The sequence below is a fragment of the Puma concolor genome, chromosome A3 (assembly GCF_028749965.1).
Source record: "Puma concolor isolate L17-30 chromosome A3, mPumCon1.1.hap2, whole genome shotgun sequence".
Taxonomy (NCBI): Eukaryota; Metazoa; Chordata; class Mammalia; order Carnivora; family Felidae; genus Puma; species Puma concolor.
The window spans coordinates 81,842,362-81,859,542 of NC_141669.1; the positions used below are offsets into that span (position 1 = coordinate 81,842,362).

The 17,181-nt window shown below is 40.1% G+C and overlaps 1 protein-coding gene across 2 annotated transcripts; it reads left to right on the top strand.

The window, feature by feature from the left end:
- The first annotated feature begins 876 nt into the window (after window positions 1-876).
- On the top strand, window positions 877-16,586 carry PDCL3 (phosducin like 3). Of its 2 annotated transcripts, XM_086701344.1 has the most exons (7): window positions 877-1,007; window positions 2,348-2,477; window positions 4,588-4,678; window positions 4,944-5,087; window positions 5,869-6,077; window positions 9,466-9,621; window positions 12,881-16,586. In XM_086701344.1, the coding sequence occupies exons 1-6, from the start codon at window positions 1,002-1,004 to the stop codon at window positions 9,606-9,608; spliced, it is 723 nt and encodes a 240-aa protein (XP_086557470.1). In that variant the 5' UTR covers window positions 877-1,001; the 3' UTR covers window positions 9,609-9,621; window positions 12,881-16,586. The 2 variants fall into 2 exon arrangements, with proteins under 2 accessions (XP_086557470.1, XP_025787849.1); XM_025932064.2 differs by lacking the exon at window positions 12,881-16,586 and having other exon boundaries at window positions 9,466-9,842.
- The last annotated feature ends 595 nt before the right edge of the window (window positions 16,587-17,181 follow it).

The window sequence follows — 17,181 nt, forward strand, 5'->3', positions numbered from 1 at the left end:
AAGGGCTATTGCTTTCTTAACTCAAATTGTGAGTGCTGTGTAGGCAGAACTCTGGAGCCCAGCACCTGCATTTTACAATAAGATTCTGCTGATACCGGCTTAAGCACTTTTGCAAAGTTGTACCACGCTTAACCAGGTGAAATGACTTTCACCTTTCTGTTTTTGTCTCTTGTGATCACTGCTCTATCCACAGAGCCTAGAATAGTTCCTGGTACATAGCAGGCTCTCGATAAATACGTGCCATATGAATTAATTGCATAGTCCTGCGCTGAAATGACAGCCAGTGAATACCGGATGACCCGGCATCATTTTTTTTTTTTATTAAAATTTTTTTTTCAACGTTTATTTTTTATTTTTGGGAGAGAGACAGAGCATGAACGGGGGAGGGGCAGAGAGAGAGGGAGACACAGAATCGGAAACAGGCTCCAGGCTCTGAGCCATCAGCCCAGAGCCTGACGCGGGGCTCGAACTCACGGACCGCGAGATCGTGACCTGGCTGAAGTCGGACGCTTAACCGACTGCGCCACCCAGGCGCCCCCGACCCTGCATCATTTTTAATTCTAACATCGGATCACTGAAACACATTTCTATTTCTGACTGAAAAAGCCATGACCTCTTTTATAATGACTGGGTCTGCGGCAATATATAGCGCATACCTCGAATTAACCTCCTCCGTCCACCCCCAACTCTCCAAAGATGAAAACCTGCCCTAATAAGGTAGCACCGAAACCTGGTTCCGGGTCACGTGAAGCGAGTGGCACCGGCAGACAGAAGGCAGACCCTCCCTCGCTCCTGCGCACAGCTTCTGCGCCGGTTTCTTGAGGAGCGTACGCAGGCTCAGAGGCCTCGCTTACACCCTGGCTCCGCCCAGCTCACTCCTAGGGGGCGGGACGAAGGGCGGCGGTGGGGGAAGAGGCTGGGCGGTGGCTGCGCGCGTGCGCCGAAAAGAGCTGAGGGGCAGGGGCACCGTGGCGGGCCTGGCTTAAGCGATTTCAGACAAGATGCAGGTAAAGAACCTGGGGTGCCGAGTCCTGGAGACTGTCGCAGTTCGTTTGCCCCGCGTGTCATCGGCGGACCGTCCGGGCTGGGACTGTGGGAAGCGCTTGGGCGCCACCGACGCCGGGGAGGTCACACGAGTCTAGGCCCGGCGCACGCGCAGTGCGAGAGGGCGGGCGTGGTCCCTTCGAGGAACTGCGGGCTGGGCCTCCACACTCCCGCAGTTGTAACCCCTCCAAATCTCAGTCTTTGGGGGCTCTCTCTTCTTGAGGTCAGATCCTGCAAAGCCTGTGAAGGACTCATCGCATCCCACCTGGCAGGGTTACTTCCTATTTGTTAATTTCCGTAGCACCTGAGCGGGGGTGTTATAGGCTCCTTGTGTGGATGTGGAAGCTGAGGCTCGGAGAAGGGAAGGGGCCGACCTGGAGGTCCGGTAACTTGAAACAGTGGCGGAACCTGTGTTCCTGAAACCACTTAGAGCTGGTTGAGAGGATAGTTACATCCTCTTTCTCCCTAACGTTGGTGTTTAGGTTGAAGTGTGCTCCCTTTCAGATTCCCTGGCTTTCAGAGCTCAGCCCTGGGGTCTCTCTCTTCAGTCTTAAAATAGAGTCAAATTGGCCTCCTTTCCCCCCCCCCGTATCTGGAATTTTCTAATGAAATTGGCCTAAAACTTAAAGTGAAAGAAAATGAAGCCGCCTAGCATCAGGCTCTCCTGATTGTATTGCAGTCACTAAGAACTTTGAGATACTCCGTATCTCTGCTCTTGGGCCGTTTGCACATGCTGGTCCCTCTGCCTGGAAAGTAATTTCTTACTTGCCTATCCAGTGGAATGCAGACCTCTTGCAACCCTCTAGGTCAGCAGCCTGTTGATCATTGCACTTGCCACAATGTGTAATATATATATCTGTATATTTATTTGTTTATTGCCTGCCTCTTTCTCTCAACTGTAAAATAGGTGACACCATCCTTCCCTACTATGTATTACAATAATTTACATATAGTGGGTACTTAATACCTGTTGAATGAATCACTCCAAGTCAGTAATTAAATTACTGAGAAACCATCTCAGCCTTGGTACAGCATTGATACTGATCTGTGCATCATATCCTGATATTTACCCAAGACTAATTCCTGGGTGTGTATGTTTAGGGGGGTGCAGAGTGAAGGTGCAGTGAAGGACAGGAAAAAGAACAGGGGCTGTGGGTCATGTGACACTTTCTCAGAAATAGGTCACAGTATAATTTGGTTTGAATTCCTCTTCCCTCCACCTTTCGCATTCAACCCTTTCCTCAGTATGACACCCTCCATGGTGGACTTTGCACTCATGGTATCCTTGGTCCACTTGCACTAGGACCCCAATGCAGACACTGAGTGGAATGACATCTTACGCAAAAAGGGCATCTTGCCCTCAAAGGAAAGTTTGAAAGACCTGGAAAAGGAGGCAGAAGAGGAGGAACAGCGAGTCCTTCAGCAGTCAGTTGGTGAGCTTGCTTACATTCATTTTTGTTCTGTCTCTCTCTGGGATAAGAAACAACTTTCTAGGTCTCTAAGTGGTTTGGTGGAAGGATGCTCTGAGCAGGAATTGGGAGCCAGAGATTGGAGTGCTGGAATGGGCACTAACTCTGGGACCTCAGGCGAGTCACAGGCTTTCTCTAACCTTCAACTTCCTGGGCTTTAGAAATGGGACTTCAGAGGCCTCCTTCTTTTCCATAATTTCTGGTCTGTGTCAGATGGGCACGTGATAAACCTGAAGAAAATACTTGAGTTGTACTTTTTGTCCCATTGATCACAGGGGCTAGTACTTCTGTCTTCTGTTTATACATTAGAGCTAATTTAGAGATGGGTTCATTAGAAAGCGTTTGTCCAGTGAATGTTTATTAAATGATCATCTGCCAGGTGTAATTCTAAGCATTGGGGCTTTAGTTGTGTGCAGGCCAGACAAAAATCCCTGTCCTCATGGCACTCACATTCTATTGGGAGAGATAGACAATAAGCAATACATAAGTAAATATAGGAAAATAAAGCAGGGAAAGGCCTCAAAAGGGTGGGGGGAGGGGTGAGTGTAATTCTAGATAGGGTCAGAAAGAGCCTCAGTAGGAATGACTTTGAGTAGACCTAAGAGTTGAATCAAGCTACTTAAGTAAGTGAAGAGCATGTTAGAGAATCATCTGGGAAGCCAGTATGACTGGGAAAGAGTAGTAAGTTCAGAGAGGCAGCTAGGGGTCCAACCATTGAGGACCTTGTATCTTTTAATAAAGGCCTTGGCTTTTATGTCTAGTGGGGTGGGAATCACTAGAGGTTTGAACAGAGGATTGACATGTTGGCAGCACCCTCCTGCTGCTGCCTTACTGAGCATGCAAGATGGGCAGAAAGTCAGGAAGTAGACAGTTTAGTATAGAAACTACTGCACTAATTCAGGCAGGAGGTATGATTGGCTTGGACCAGCCTGCATGGTGTTGGTGGAAGTGGTGAGAAGAGGTTGGATCTGGAAATAATTTGAAGGTAGGGCCAATAGGCTTTTCTGGTGGATCCTGTGAGGGGCGTGAGGAAAAGTAAGCGAAAGATGACTGCAGGGTGTTGGGCTTGAGCAGCCTGAGGGATGGAGTGACCACCAACTGAGATGAGGAAGGCTTGGTGAGTAGCAGTTTGGAGCTAGGATCAGGAGCTCTCTTTGGAACACAGTAACATTGAGATTTTTATTAGTCCAGTAGAGATGATAGGTAGGCTGTTGGCCATGTTTTTCTCCAAATCAGAGAAGTATGGGCTGGAGGCATAAAGTCATGAGTTGCAGTCACCAAGGGAGTGGGTATAGATAAAAAAAGGAGTCAAATCAGCAGAGGTTCAAAGGAAGGGCGGTCATAGAAAGAAGTAGGACGAGGGAAGGCATCCTGCAAGCCAGAGGAGGACCATCTTTCAAAGAGAAGGCAGTGGGGGGTTGGATTAATGCTGCTCATCCATCAGGAAGTGGAGGTCATTGTTGATCTTGATAAGAGCAATTTGTTTAGTGTTGGAGTTGGGGTTGGAGGATAAAAATCTAATTTGATGTCAAGAAGCAAGAATATGGCAGTAAAAACGAAATAGAGATTTTGTAGCAGTTGGTTAAAAGGAAAGAGAGCTGCCTACCTACCACTCACAAGAGAAGAACCAGAAGTCCTGTAATAATCCCTTTAACTCTAGGGCAGGTGTGCCAGGGAGGACACCCACTGGTATCCCCCATGTGCTCAGAGACAGAATTGTTAATACTCCAGGTCATGGGTGTGTGTGCTTGAAGAGCAGACCAGGTGAGTTTAGGCAAATACAACTCTCTTGTTTTATAAACTTGGGAAACTTCTCATTCATATCCCTACAATTGCATGGAGGTAGGAGAGTCAGTTCTGCTGCATATGTCAACATAGGCCTATCTTTTTTAAAACACACTTAAGTTCTTATTTACTAGTGTAATACCTTCAGTATTTTTTATTTTGGTTTTGCCGAGTGAGTTTTATTGGTGTTGCATGCACATCTTTAGGAGAAAAGAAAAGGAGGAAAAACAAAATGCAAGTTTGTTCATCTTTTAAATATTTTGGTTTTTGCTAACTTAACTACATTCAGTGAAAACATATGAAGATATGACTTTGGAAGAGCTGGAAGAAAATGAAGACGAGTTTAATGAGGAAGATGAACGTGCTATTGAAATGTACAGGTTAGTGCCACCCAGAGGGACTGTTTGTTTTTTTGTGTGGCACTAAAATGTGTGTCTTTTGAAAAGTTAACTTTCTGACCGAGATAACATTTGGAAAGGATTATATAATTAAATAGTAATTTGCAGATTTCAGTGAACTAGTCTTGGACATCTGCCATGTGGCAAATAAATAAACATGGATCTTTATAAAGGTTGCTGTGTGAAAGGTGTGTGGGACGTGTGGGCTGGATGTGTAAGATGTCTTTCTCCTCCTTCTGCGGTACAGGCAGCAAAGACTGGCTGAGTGGAAAGCAACTCAACTAAAGAATAAATTTGGAGAAGTTTTGGAGATCTCAGGAAAGGATTATGTTCAAGAAGTTACTAAAGCTGGTGAGGGCTTGTGGGTAATCTTGCACCTTTACAAACAAGGGTGAGCTGACCTTACGCACTATCCTTAAATGTTAATTTGAATTTATGCCTTGGATATCCCAGGCTTAATCCACATTGGAGGTTTTGTTTCTTTGTTTTTTAAACTAGTATTTTGTTTTTGCTGATTTGCCCAAACCTAATGCCTAATTTTTGTCTTTAGACTTTCAAAGTAATATTTGTGACTAATAAGAATGCTTTTTATTACATCATAGCAATGAAGATTGTTTTTATTGAAAAAGAATTCCTTATTTATCCTTCTAGAGAAACTCTGGCATTTCAAAATTGCATGTAGTGAATCATTCTCGTAGATGTCGGGGGTGACCTTTATAATAATTGTTCCAGGCAAGTGACGCAGTGGTGTTCCTCTGTGCCTCACTTCCAGCTGCATTCTCCTACTGTGTACTTGTGTAGAAATTTTTTGAAAAGCAGGAAATACTTTCTGACCTTTTTCACTCCTTCTGAATCTTGAATGTTCTCTCATATAGGTGGGCATAATAATTATCTTTTACATTGAAGCTGTTTTTTTGAGTTACTACTGAGTCAAATTAAATTGCATTTTAGATTTTGAGTTCTTTATTTTCCCTGAACTTATCAGAAAGGTTTTTTAAAAAATGTTTAATCATCTTGACTGGAGTAGCAGAATCATTTGTGAAGCTATTAGGGTTTACATAGGGTAGAAGGGTAGTTGAGCTTTGCCCAATATAAATGCAGAATCACAGTTGCTTCTATTTCTGTTTTATAGGTTTTCTCGCTCACTGTTGTTTCCCATTTCTACTTTACAGGATTCCCCTCTGTGCCCTCATAAATCAGCACTTCAGTGGACTTGCCAGGAAGTTTCCTGATGTCAAATTTATCAAAGCCATTTCAACAACCTGCATACCTAATTATCCTGATAGGAATCTACCTACGATATTTGTTTACCTTGAAGGAGATATCAAGGCTCAATTTATTGGACCTCTGGTGTTTGGTGGCATGAACCTGACAATAGATGGTAAGGGCTTCTTTGAGGTGGTCTAGAGCATGTGAGCGATGACCAGTGCATGTTAGAGATGATGAGGGGATGTTTCTGTTGAACAGACATGTGTTAGATGATTTGTCAAAGTCATCTTTGCCCCTGTGTGTTGTCAAAAGGAAAGAAGCACATTTAATCTCTCATTAGATGAGTCACTGGGGGCAGTTACAACTGGGCTCTAATAATTCTATTAAAAGAGGACACAATGGACTTTAAAATATGTATATTTAATACTTATGTCTAATAGGTTTTATTTGCCCCTATAGTTGGGTATATTTTAAGTTACAACTAAAGATCTCAGCATTCATTTTTTCTTTAATTCACATGAACATATTACTGGTATTTATACTTTTTTATACTGACATGCATAAAAATGTTTAAGAATATTTTCTCAGTTGAATGTCTTAGTGGCTTTTAAGTTAAATTAGAAGTTTATTGAATTCTGCCTCTTAACTCCTGAAGGATATATCCTTTTATTCCTGAAGGACGTGTCTTTTATTCCTTTCTACCTGTTACACGAGGTGTTGAACTATGTACATACTCGTAGCATGAAAGAGAGAACCTGAGGCCCAAGGGTTTCCACCTAAGTCACTCATTGAAATAATGTGTCCACCTGTGCTTTAAAAAAAACATTAGGGGTGCCTGGGTGGCAAATTGGGTTAAGCATCTGGCTTTAGCTCAGGTCATGATGATCTCACGTTTCATGGATTCAAGCCCTGTATCGGGCTCCATACTGGCAGTTCAGAGCCTGGAGCCTGCTTTGGATTCTGTGTCTCTCTCTCTGTCCCTCCTCTACTCGTGCTCTCTGTCTCTCTCTCAAAATAAATAACTTTAAAAAAAAAATAAAAAAATAAAATAAAAAAATGTTCAAATGTGACTTTACATACTATTTTATGTAACTATTTTATGTAAGATACTTGTGAGATAAGTATAGCATGTGTACATACATACACACATTACATCAGTTATACATTATTCAAATCTTCAAAGGCATACAGCATTTCTAAATATTTCTAAACTATATGTTTTCATCTTCTTTTTTTTTTTTTTTTAATGTTTATTCATTTTTTGGAGAGAGAGACAGCATGAGTGGAAGAGAGGCAGAGAGACAGGGAGACACAGAATCCGAAGCAGGCTCCAGGTTCTGGTTGTCAGCACAGAGCCAGACATGGGGCTTGAACCTATGAACCATAAGATCATGACCTGGGCTGAAGTTGGTTGCTCAACTGACTGAGCCACCCAGGTGCCCCTCTGGTGTTTTGAATCTTACCATGAGGGGACAGAGAGGGGTATATGATAGTAGTTACAGTCTTTATTTGTAGAAATAATTTGAGGATTAGTGAACTTATAATTATTGCATGGAAGTGAATGATAACATTAATACGTACACCTATACATATATGTATGTATATATGTATAGGTGGATTTAAATATATTCTTGAGTCAAGAATCAGAATTAAGATTTTTTTTTTTAAGAAATTTGTTGAATTTTCATAACATTCAACTGAGGTACCTAGAAGTTGTAAACACTGGTGTTAATGATCTCCATGGAGCATTTTAAATTAATAATGACTTAAATAAAGTGGTTGTCATATTTTAATGGAGTTATCTAATTGGCAGAGCATCACTTAAACCTATTTGCTGTTTGCTGTAGTCTCTCATGTAGTCCTTAGTTCTGCTTGGAGTCTTTTCTGCAAATGCAAAATGTATCCCTTGATTTCACTTCACGAGGCCTCACATCCTTGTGTAGTTTCATTGATTACAAGAGAGTGAGGGGCACCTGGGTGGCTCAGTTGAGCGTCTGACTTGATTTTGGCTGACGTTCTGATCTCATGGTTCACGAGATCAAGCCCTGTGTTGTGCTCTGCACTAACAGTGTGGAGCCTATTTGGGATTCTCTCTCCCTCTCTCTGCTCCTCCCCTGCTTGCATGGACATGTGCTCCCCTCTCTCCCAAAATAAATAAACAAGTGAAATACAGGAACTGAGGTTTTAGTCACTGATTTATTTTCTTGGTACTGCTTTTATTACTTCAGACAAATGTGTAAGTTCTGGGATGTCATCATACATTTATCCTTTGACTCTAGTAGACTGAGATGCCGGGCATGAGGCCTAAGAATTTCCTTTTGTTAACTAAAATTAGACTTAATGATTAGATTGCCAGAAGGACTGTGAAAAGTATTTCCTTTGAATGTTTCATGATGATTTCTTTCCTGGAAAACTGTGCAAGTTGAGAAGCGGTAGTCATTAGAAAACAGGTTTAGTCTTTGGTTTTTAATTACCATGTAGGTTCAAATACAGTAAAACCTTGGATTGCGAGTAAGTTATTCTGCAAGTGTTGTGCAAGATGAGCAAGGATTTCTAATAAATTTTAACTTGGTAAACGAGCAGTGTCTTGCAATATGAGTAGTACATGATGCTGAATGTCACACAATCAAACTGAGCCAGTGGTAGTTCTTTCTCTCTCTCTCTCTCAATCTGAGGGATTGTGGGTGATCATTTCAGATGCTTGGTCTCAGGCTACACTGTTTAGCAGAAATCAGTGTTTTTTCAGAACCACAACTGGCACTAGTGTATTTTTTGTCACTTCAAAGCACCAATGAACTGTCCTTTGCTTTTCCATACACGAGTAAGCTTGGGAATGCTTTGTTTCATTCTAGGTCAGGCTGCCTGCAGATATAGACCCTTTCCTCTGCTGCTTTATTACCAGTTACATTAAATACGGTAGATGACAAGAGTTTATTAATAGTGTACTGTAGCCAACATCCATGCCAGCATATATAATGGTTCCCATGCAGAGAGTCCATTGAGCCAATAGATAGCAGTGATTCCATTAGTGATAGTGAAAGTCGTCCTATACATAACCCTCCTCTCTTGTCTCCTTCACATCAGCCATGAAGGTTTTGAAAGGTTAAGTGCAGGTTAATTTGTTTATTTTTCTTTATATTTTGTATTTTATTTTATATTACATTACAGTATTGTAATCATTTTTATATGAGTGTTTTTGCGTTGTGGAATGAATCATCTGAGTTTCCATTATTTCTTATGGGGAAATTAACTTTGATATACAAGTGATTTGGATTACAAGCATGTTTCTGGAATGAATTATGCTTGCAAACCAAGGTTTTACTGTGTATGTAATATCTCATTTGATCTCATCTTCTGAAAAAGCATTTGAAAGTATTTTGTTTTCCTCCTTAAGGGTCTGATTTTTTTTTCTTCTAGGCACCTTATAACTGTAGCACTAAAATTGTCATCAAATGTTGATGATCATAGTTTCTGCTTAGAAAAAAACTGGCTTGATGGGCTTGAGGACAAGGGTCTTGTGCTGACTGTCTTAGGTGATTTGGCTTTTCTTTGTCATGTAGAGTTGGAGTGGAAACTGTCAGAATCTGGAGCAATCAAGACAGATCTGGAGGAAAACCCTAAGAAACCAATTGAAGACACTTTGCTATCCTCGGTGCGGTGCTCTATCCCCACAAGAAGGAACAGTGATTCTGAGGATGACTAAGACTATGGCCTCGGTAATGTGCCAAACTTCCTTGATGTGACAGATCATCTGGATTTTTTGAAGAAGGTTAAAGTAGAAATGTGTTTGGCTTTTAGCCTTTTATAATTACGTTTCAAATCTCATAGATCTCAGAAATCATTACTGGGAATCCTATTACATTTCTTGGAACTCCCTTTTTAAATTAATAGCATTTCCTTAAAAAAATAAAAATAAAAACCAGCTGCTGGTATGACAGACGTCTATGTTTTCCTCACTTGTATTTTAAGCTATAAAACTGTCTATTCACTATTTGTCCACATTTAACTATATAAGAGGAAATGTGGAGTGTCTTTTAATAATGTGAGGAGGTTTTATAGTGGATAATTGCAAACTAAGTTTTGTAGTCACATTATCATTTATTTTTATTTTATAAGGCTAGCAATAGAATTATTAAAGGAATGATTGATAGGAAAAATCCTAGTATTTGTCCTATTTAGAAGAAATAGGCAATAATTTTTATAAAACGTTGTCCTATGAAAGCAATAACTAAATGATTCCAGTTTATTGCCATTTTTGCTTAAATGTTTTTTTCTAGTTAAAATAATTTTTGTCTCAGACTGTTGAGATGTCAGTTAATCCCAATTACTGTAAAAGTCCACCTTAAATTCTTTTTTGTAAACAGATAATAAACACATAAAATGATAAACTGTATCTCAGTCAGTAAAAAAAATGGCAAGGTGTTTTCTGAACTAGAATCTTAGCACTTAACCCTTGTCAAATTGACATTAACAGAAAAATTAGGGGTAATATTTTTCTCTAATATTTGTGTTGAATGATGTAGTACTCAATGTGGGTTTGAATATTAAAAATATGAATTCTAGAGGGCCTGGACTTCCTTCAGATTATATTGCAAAATTTATTTTTGCTATAATTCAAAGAGTAACAACAGCTGTGACCCATTTTGATCTGTCAGAAGTGTCCGTGTTAGTGAATATTTATTTTTCTACACACATAAGAGCCAGTGCTGCTTTTAAAAATGTGTTCTATGTAACAATGTACTTTGAATGATTTTTCATGAAATTTTAATTGCAGGGTTGATATAAGCGTGGTCAGTTCTATCACTCACATGCCAGTTCCATGGGTTTTGTGGGAGAGCTGCCTTCTTGGATTTTCTATTGTTAGCTGACATTAAAATGAAATGCTGTGGGAAGAATAAAGGTGAAAAGCTTGAGTGCTGCATTTGCCTGAGCACTGCAACGCTCACAACTCTTGAGAGAACAGTGCTTGAGCATGATGGGGGGTAATACCTACTGTGATGGAAAATAGCAGGCTTTATTCCGCTTTGGAGCCCATGCAGGATGTAGTTCTAGATACTCACTATGCCACTTTGATCTGTGGAAGTGTGAAAACTGCTTCATCATCTTGCCTCCATGCCCGGCTAATGCTCTTAGTGGGAGCTCAAGGAGAGCTCAGGTGCCTCTGGACTTGGCTGATGAGTGCTGTCTGGCCACATGGCACCCAGGCCCCAGGCAGCTATTTAGTCATGCTGACTGAACTTGATTTAAACAGAGAAACATCTCTCTCCTAACATGAGTGTTGTGATTTAGAACGCGACCTGCAAATTTCTACAGGTTAGTTAATTTGGGGAGACTTTGCCGTAATATTTACCACTAATTTTCTGTTTCATGTGAGGCATTTGTGACATGACAGAGGGGATACAATTGGATCCTTAAGCATTGAGTTCATCTAATTCCACACAGGGAAAGCAAACAAGAAGGCTACCTAGAGGCTGTCTTTCAGTGTTCAGAGGAAGGGATTTTGGGAAAGGGTGTTAAGCAAGTGCTAGATAGCCCTTTATTCAGTGGTAAGAAATGGTTCTGGAAAGTTGGGATGATAATTGGGAGAAGTGAAATGGAGTTAAGACTATATAATCAAATCAAATTGATTCTTCCTTATTTTCCTCATCTCTAGAGGAAGAAGAGGATGTGAATGAATTGTATATGCTTATCTCATTGCAAACCTAAATTTATATCCTCACTCCCCAAGGTTGCAGACCATTGCTTTGGCACATACCTGACACAGAGCTTCCGGGGTGGGTGGCTCAGAAGTACTTCAGAAAAGTTGTACTAGAGGTTGCCTGGGTGGCTCAGTCGGTTATGACTTCAGCTCAGGTCATGATCTCACAGTTCATGAGTTGGAGTCCTGCATCGGGTGAGCTCAAGCCCTGTTTCGGGTGAGCACAAGCCCCACTCCTGGTGAGCCCTGCTCTCTCTCTGTCTGCCCCTTGTGGGATTCTCTCTCTTCACCCTTGTTCACTTGCACCCTCTCTCTCTCTTAATTAAAAAAAACAAAAACAAAACCCTAGACATGAAAGGCACTTTTTGAGAGTTATGAAAGGAATGTTAAGAAGAGTGTCCTCTGTCATCAATGCCTAAATTGTTTTTGTCATTTATTACCTCCAGCTTTAAATTCAGTTTTCTTATGTAGTGAGACCAGAAGTGACAAGTGCGAATAATCTCTCTCTATATTTTATATAAATATAAACATAACAGCATTTTTTTATACTGTTTACATTCCCATAGCAGGTGGTCCAGGCTTTCTGCCTTCTGCATCCCCCTCCCACCACAATTCAGTGACCTCCACAGGAGACCTTGTCATTTGCATGCTACAAGGAATCCCCTTGGTTTCTAGTCTTAACCATCCCATACTTGCGCAGTGTCCTGTCTTCTCTTTCTGTTCCGTTTAGTCTCAAGTGAAGATGTGTCTAGTCTCCAAGTTTAAACCCTCCCTTTGTGCTTTTGACTGTATTCTCTCCCACGTTCTTAAGGACTTGTTCCAGCAGTAAATTACCATCTTGATTTTAGTCTCTCCCTTGATGTGGAGCCTCACACAGTGAAAATGTTCAGGTTCTGTGGCAGAGACTGCTATTTGCCTATCAAGTATCCAGGAATCTCCAGTTCTACTCCAGCAGCAATGGGACCAGCCAAAAGATTAAACTTCCAGTCTCCTTGGAGCCATGGATTGCCAGATGGAGGTGGGGAAGTTGGCTGGACAAGCCTCTTTAGAGGGACAGATGATTGGCATGTGCCCTTTTTGGACTTAACCCCTTACTTTCTGACAGGAGTGTAGATATGGTTGAAGACTACTTGGGCTATAGGGCATCTTTATAGAGGAAAAGCTGTAAGGATAATATTCCTGATGACCTTGTGGAAACAGTATAATCCAGCTCTTGACTGCCTTCTCTGGACTTTGGTTACTGGGAAAGAAGTAACTTCCGTCTTGGTCTCTCTTAGGAGCAGCTGACACATTTCCTGATAATGTCACCTGGCCATCGCCAAAGAAAACCTCAACCATTCTAGCTTTCTACTCACCACTTTCACCTTGCTTGATAAAACAGAAGAACAATCTAGATGCTCTACCTCTACTTTATCAATGTTGCCTTTCAGTGATGTCATGAATTAGACTTTAGGGACTTTGCATTTCCAGTGTGTGAAGTAGATACTCTGAATAACCTGATAATAACTCAAAATGTTGGATAATTTTTTTTAATGTTCTTAAATTGTTGCTGAACTGGCAAGAAAGGAAAGCATTCTCAGAGGTCAAAAGCAGTTTGAATTCTCATGTTACATGATGTCTAAAAACTTCTCAAAGCAAGTTCTTAAAGTCATCTTAAGCTGGTAATGCCCCTGAGCTCATGGCTAAAGCAACTGCATATCCACGCTGTAAGAACAGAGCTTTAATGTAGTCCTCAGACACTCTTTATAGATAAAGCTCCAAAGGAACGTGAGCTCATAGTCCTAAATCACAAACCCACAAAATCACGGGATGCCTCAAATAAGGTATCCTGAATGAGAGCCAGTGGAAAACAGATAGTACAGTCAGACCTGCAAAAACTTAGGATAGTGGAATTTTCAGATATAAGATATAAAATGAATATATTTAATATGTGTTTAATAAGAGTAAGGAATAAGAATTCTTTATATAAATAAATCCCTTGTCAACCTATGGAAGAGAGAACGAACCAGAAAATAGAGCCAAATGATTACTCAGTAGATAACACACAAAGATAAATAGATAGAAATATAAAAATTAGGAAAGCAATGTGGAGGAGAGACTGAGAAGTTCTAGCATAATCTTAAAAAGAGTTTTAGAAAGAATTGGAAATTGGTAATATTTGAGAAGATAAAGACATTTTCTAGAACCAATGAAAGACATGAGCCTTCAGATTCAGAAAGCTGTATAAGTCCTAAGCGAGTTACAGACTCTGTGTGTGTGTGTGTGTGTGTGTGTGTGTGTAAAACTGCAGAATGTTGAATTTGTGCAAGTAGTCAGAAAAGTCATTACCCAAAACGGAGTAATGGTAGGGCTTACTGACTTCTCAGCAGCAAGGAAAGCCAGAAAGATGGCCAGTGTCAGTGGTTGAAGAAAAACAAAAACTACTAACCAAGAATCAATACCCAGTGAATCTATATTTTTGGAAGTAAGGATTAATAGACATTTCCAACAGAATGAGTAGTTTTGTCATCAGTAGACTCTCAGTTTAGAAGATGAGTGATGCAGAAGGACCACCATCTGTTGAAAGGTCTGAAGTTCAAGAAAGGATCGTGACCAAAAAAATATGGGTAAATCTGAATGAAAATTGACTTACAACAGTACAAATAATGCCTTATTTGTGATATTAAAAGCAAGATGGATCTAAAAAACAAGACAAAATAGGGTACACGTCGAAGGCTTAATTGGAGTTCAAATGTTCTTAGACCCTTAAAAAGTAGATTTAGGAGGTTGGCAAAGATACACATGTAAGAAATATTTCATTCAAGGTAACAATAAAAGAAAATGAGTGTGTAACTTTTAAAGTAGTGGGGGCATGGAGGGTGGGAACCTCTTAATTTAAAAGAAGACCAAAAACAAAACAAAAAACCAAAAGGCAAAACCATAGGAAGTCCAAAATGCTGGAAACCTAACACAGTAATCACAATAAATGTAAATGAACTATAATAGTCTTATCCAGAAGTCATGCTTGTAGGTACTTAACCAACTGATGTGAAACATATGCATACAGAGACCTGCACACAGATTTGCTAACAGCTAATTTATAATCACCAAAACAACCAAAATGTCTATCAATAGATGAATGGATAAACCAACTGTGCTATGTTAACAGAATGGAATGTTCAGCATTACAAAGAAATGAGCTATCAAGCCACAGAAAACATGGATGCTAACTGAATTAAACCATTCTGAAAAAGCTGTATACTATATTATTCCCATTATATGTCATTCTGGAGAAGGTGGAGCTATGGAGAGGCTAAAAAGAGGTTGCCAGAGGATTGAGGGAGGGTGGAAGGGTGAAATAGGTAAAGCACATGGAATTTTTAGGGCAGTGAAACTATTCTGAATGATACAATAATGGTGGAGATAGGACAATATGCCAAAGCTCATAAACTTATAGTACAGAGAGTGAGTCTTAATGTATGCATATTTAAAAATTTCATTTAGAGAGGAGATCCCTGGATGGAATCCAGGATGTGATAAAATAATCTAACTGTATTACAAATGTGTGAAACCACCTAATAGAAGAGGTTTCAAGGGAAGGGTTCTGATCTAAGTAACCTTGGAAATGAATCTGTAAGGTGAAAGGCAAAAGAATCTGTATAAGCACTGTACTCTAGTTGATAGTTATTTCTCACAGTAGTACGGGTTAATAATCCTTTTAGTGCTAGACTATGTACTAGGTTTGAACAATTAAATGAATAGCAGATGGCAAGAGTCCAGTTTCACTGCTCAAGTGTGGGGATACAGATAGCAAGGAGAGGAGGTTAAAATGATCTATGGCGTAATGGATTCAAGTTGCAGACATTGGTATAAACTGTTTACTTAATATAGATACAGATGATTATATATTTAGATAGTGAACATACATAGGCTAGTAAACACATTTTTTTTCATTGTTCTATCAGCTAAGGTGACCCTAAAAGCAATGACACTCTAGTATCAAAGACCACACCTGACCTGTAGATACTGGCTTCTAATACTGTTCTCCAAAAAAGGAGCTAGGGCTCTAGAGAAATGGCTGATTCTAAAACTGGAGCAGGAAATATACAAGATTAGCCTGAAGCATCTTGTAGCACCAGAAAGGAAAGAAATATTAAAACAAAAACAAAAAACTCACAATGATAAGAATATGTCAAAAGGATGAAGGAGGCAACTAAAAGATCTAGTGGCTAAAGCTGGAACCCTTTGAGCAACAAAATAAATAATGTATTATAACCCAAAGTATAATCCATGAGTCCATGCTGATAAATGATTGAGTAGATAAATAATTGGAGAAGAAACCATCTCTCATTCAGAATCCTAAATAATTTATGTAGATACTCTGGACTTAAGAGATTCCACCTTTAAGCGTGGGTTGCATGTAATGATTTCCTTCCAAAGTTTATAATGTGGAAAGGTGGCTGGGAAGAGTAACTTTGCAGTACAGAGACCTGACAAACTGTCTCAGGCAGGTGATCATGGTCAAAGTCAACAGTGGTAAGTCATTTATTAGTATGGACCCTGGATATGATGTCATGAAAATAATACTTCACCTCTTTGGTCTTCTTTACAAACATCTGACAAATCCCAATTGAGGAGCATTCTACAAAACAGCTTACCAGAACTCAAAATTGTCAAGGTTATTAAAAACAAGAAAAATGCGAAAAACTGTGACAGCCAAGAGGTGCCTATGGAAACAGGACTACTAGATGTAATATGTCCTGGATGAGATCCTAGAACAGGAAAAGAATAGTAGCTAAAAACAGAAGAATTCTGAATAAAGTGTAGACTTCATCAATGATTATGCATGATAATATTGATTTGGTAATTGTAACAAATGTACCATACTATTGTAAAATGTAATGGGGAAACTGGGTAGGGGGTATATGGTAAATCTGTACTATATTCTTAATTTTTCTGTAAATTTAAAACTGTACCCAAAAAATAAAGTTTATTTTAAAAATATGGTGGCAAAATGGAAATTGTAACGAAGAAAGGTGGTTTTCAGTTCTTGTCTGTCATATGTCTGTAATAAAAGGCACAAGTCTTAGTTTGGATCTATCCAAATGCAGAGCCTGAGCCAAGGACTTGGGTGCAGAGTTTGAGAGGCGATTCCAGGGAGCAGGAGGGAGGGAGCTGAGAGAGAGTGGCAGGGAAGGGAAAAGGCAAGTATAAGTCTGAGACAGGTCAGTGCCATAGGTAGACAGTAGGAACTCAATCCCTTTAGGACTTTGAAGCAGCACAGTCTATCCACTGACAAAAGCCTGAGTTATTTATTTACCAGTCCTGCCCTCCAACCCTCAAAGGCTGCTTCCAGAGGAGTTAACTCCCCTGCACTTCTGGTCATGCCTGCACAAAGACTGAGCAAATGTCTGTGCCTGGGAGAAAAACTTGGGCAGACAGATACAGTGTGGCCTTTTAGGTGGGATGCTGGTGGTACAAGGTGAGTCTGAACTTGCATGGAAATTAGTCCTATTTTATATATTTGAAAGAACTTAGACATTCAAAAATAAATTCTTGTTGGATATCACTCTGCTGCATACGTAAGAAGGGAAATAGA

Excerpts from the sequence above, each read along its gene's own strand:
- PDCL3 (XM_086701344.1), top strand. Across the intron at positions 5,088-5,868 it reads TTGCACCTTTACAAACAAGG|GATTCCCCTCTGTGCCCTCA; the intron begins GTGAGCTGACCT and ends TCTACTTTACAG. Across the intron at positions 6,078-9,465 it reads CATGAACCTGACAATAGATG|AGTTGGAGTGGAAACTGTCA; the intron begins GTAAGGGCTTCT and ends TTTGTCATGTAG.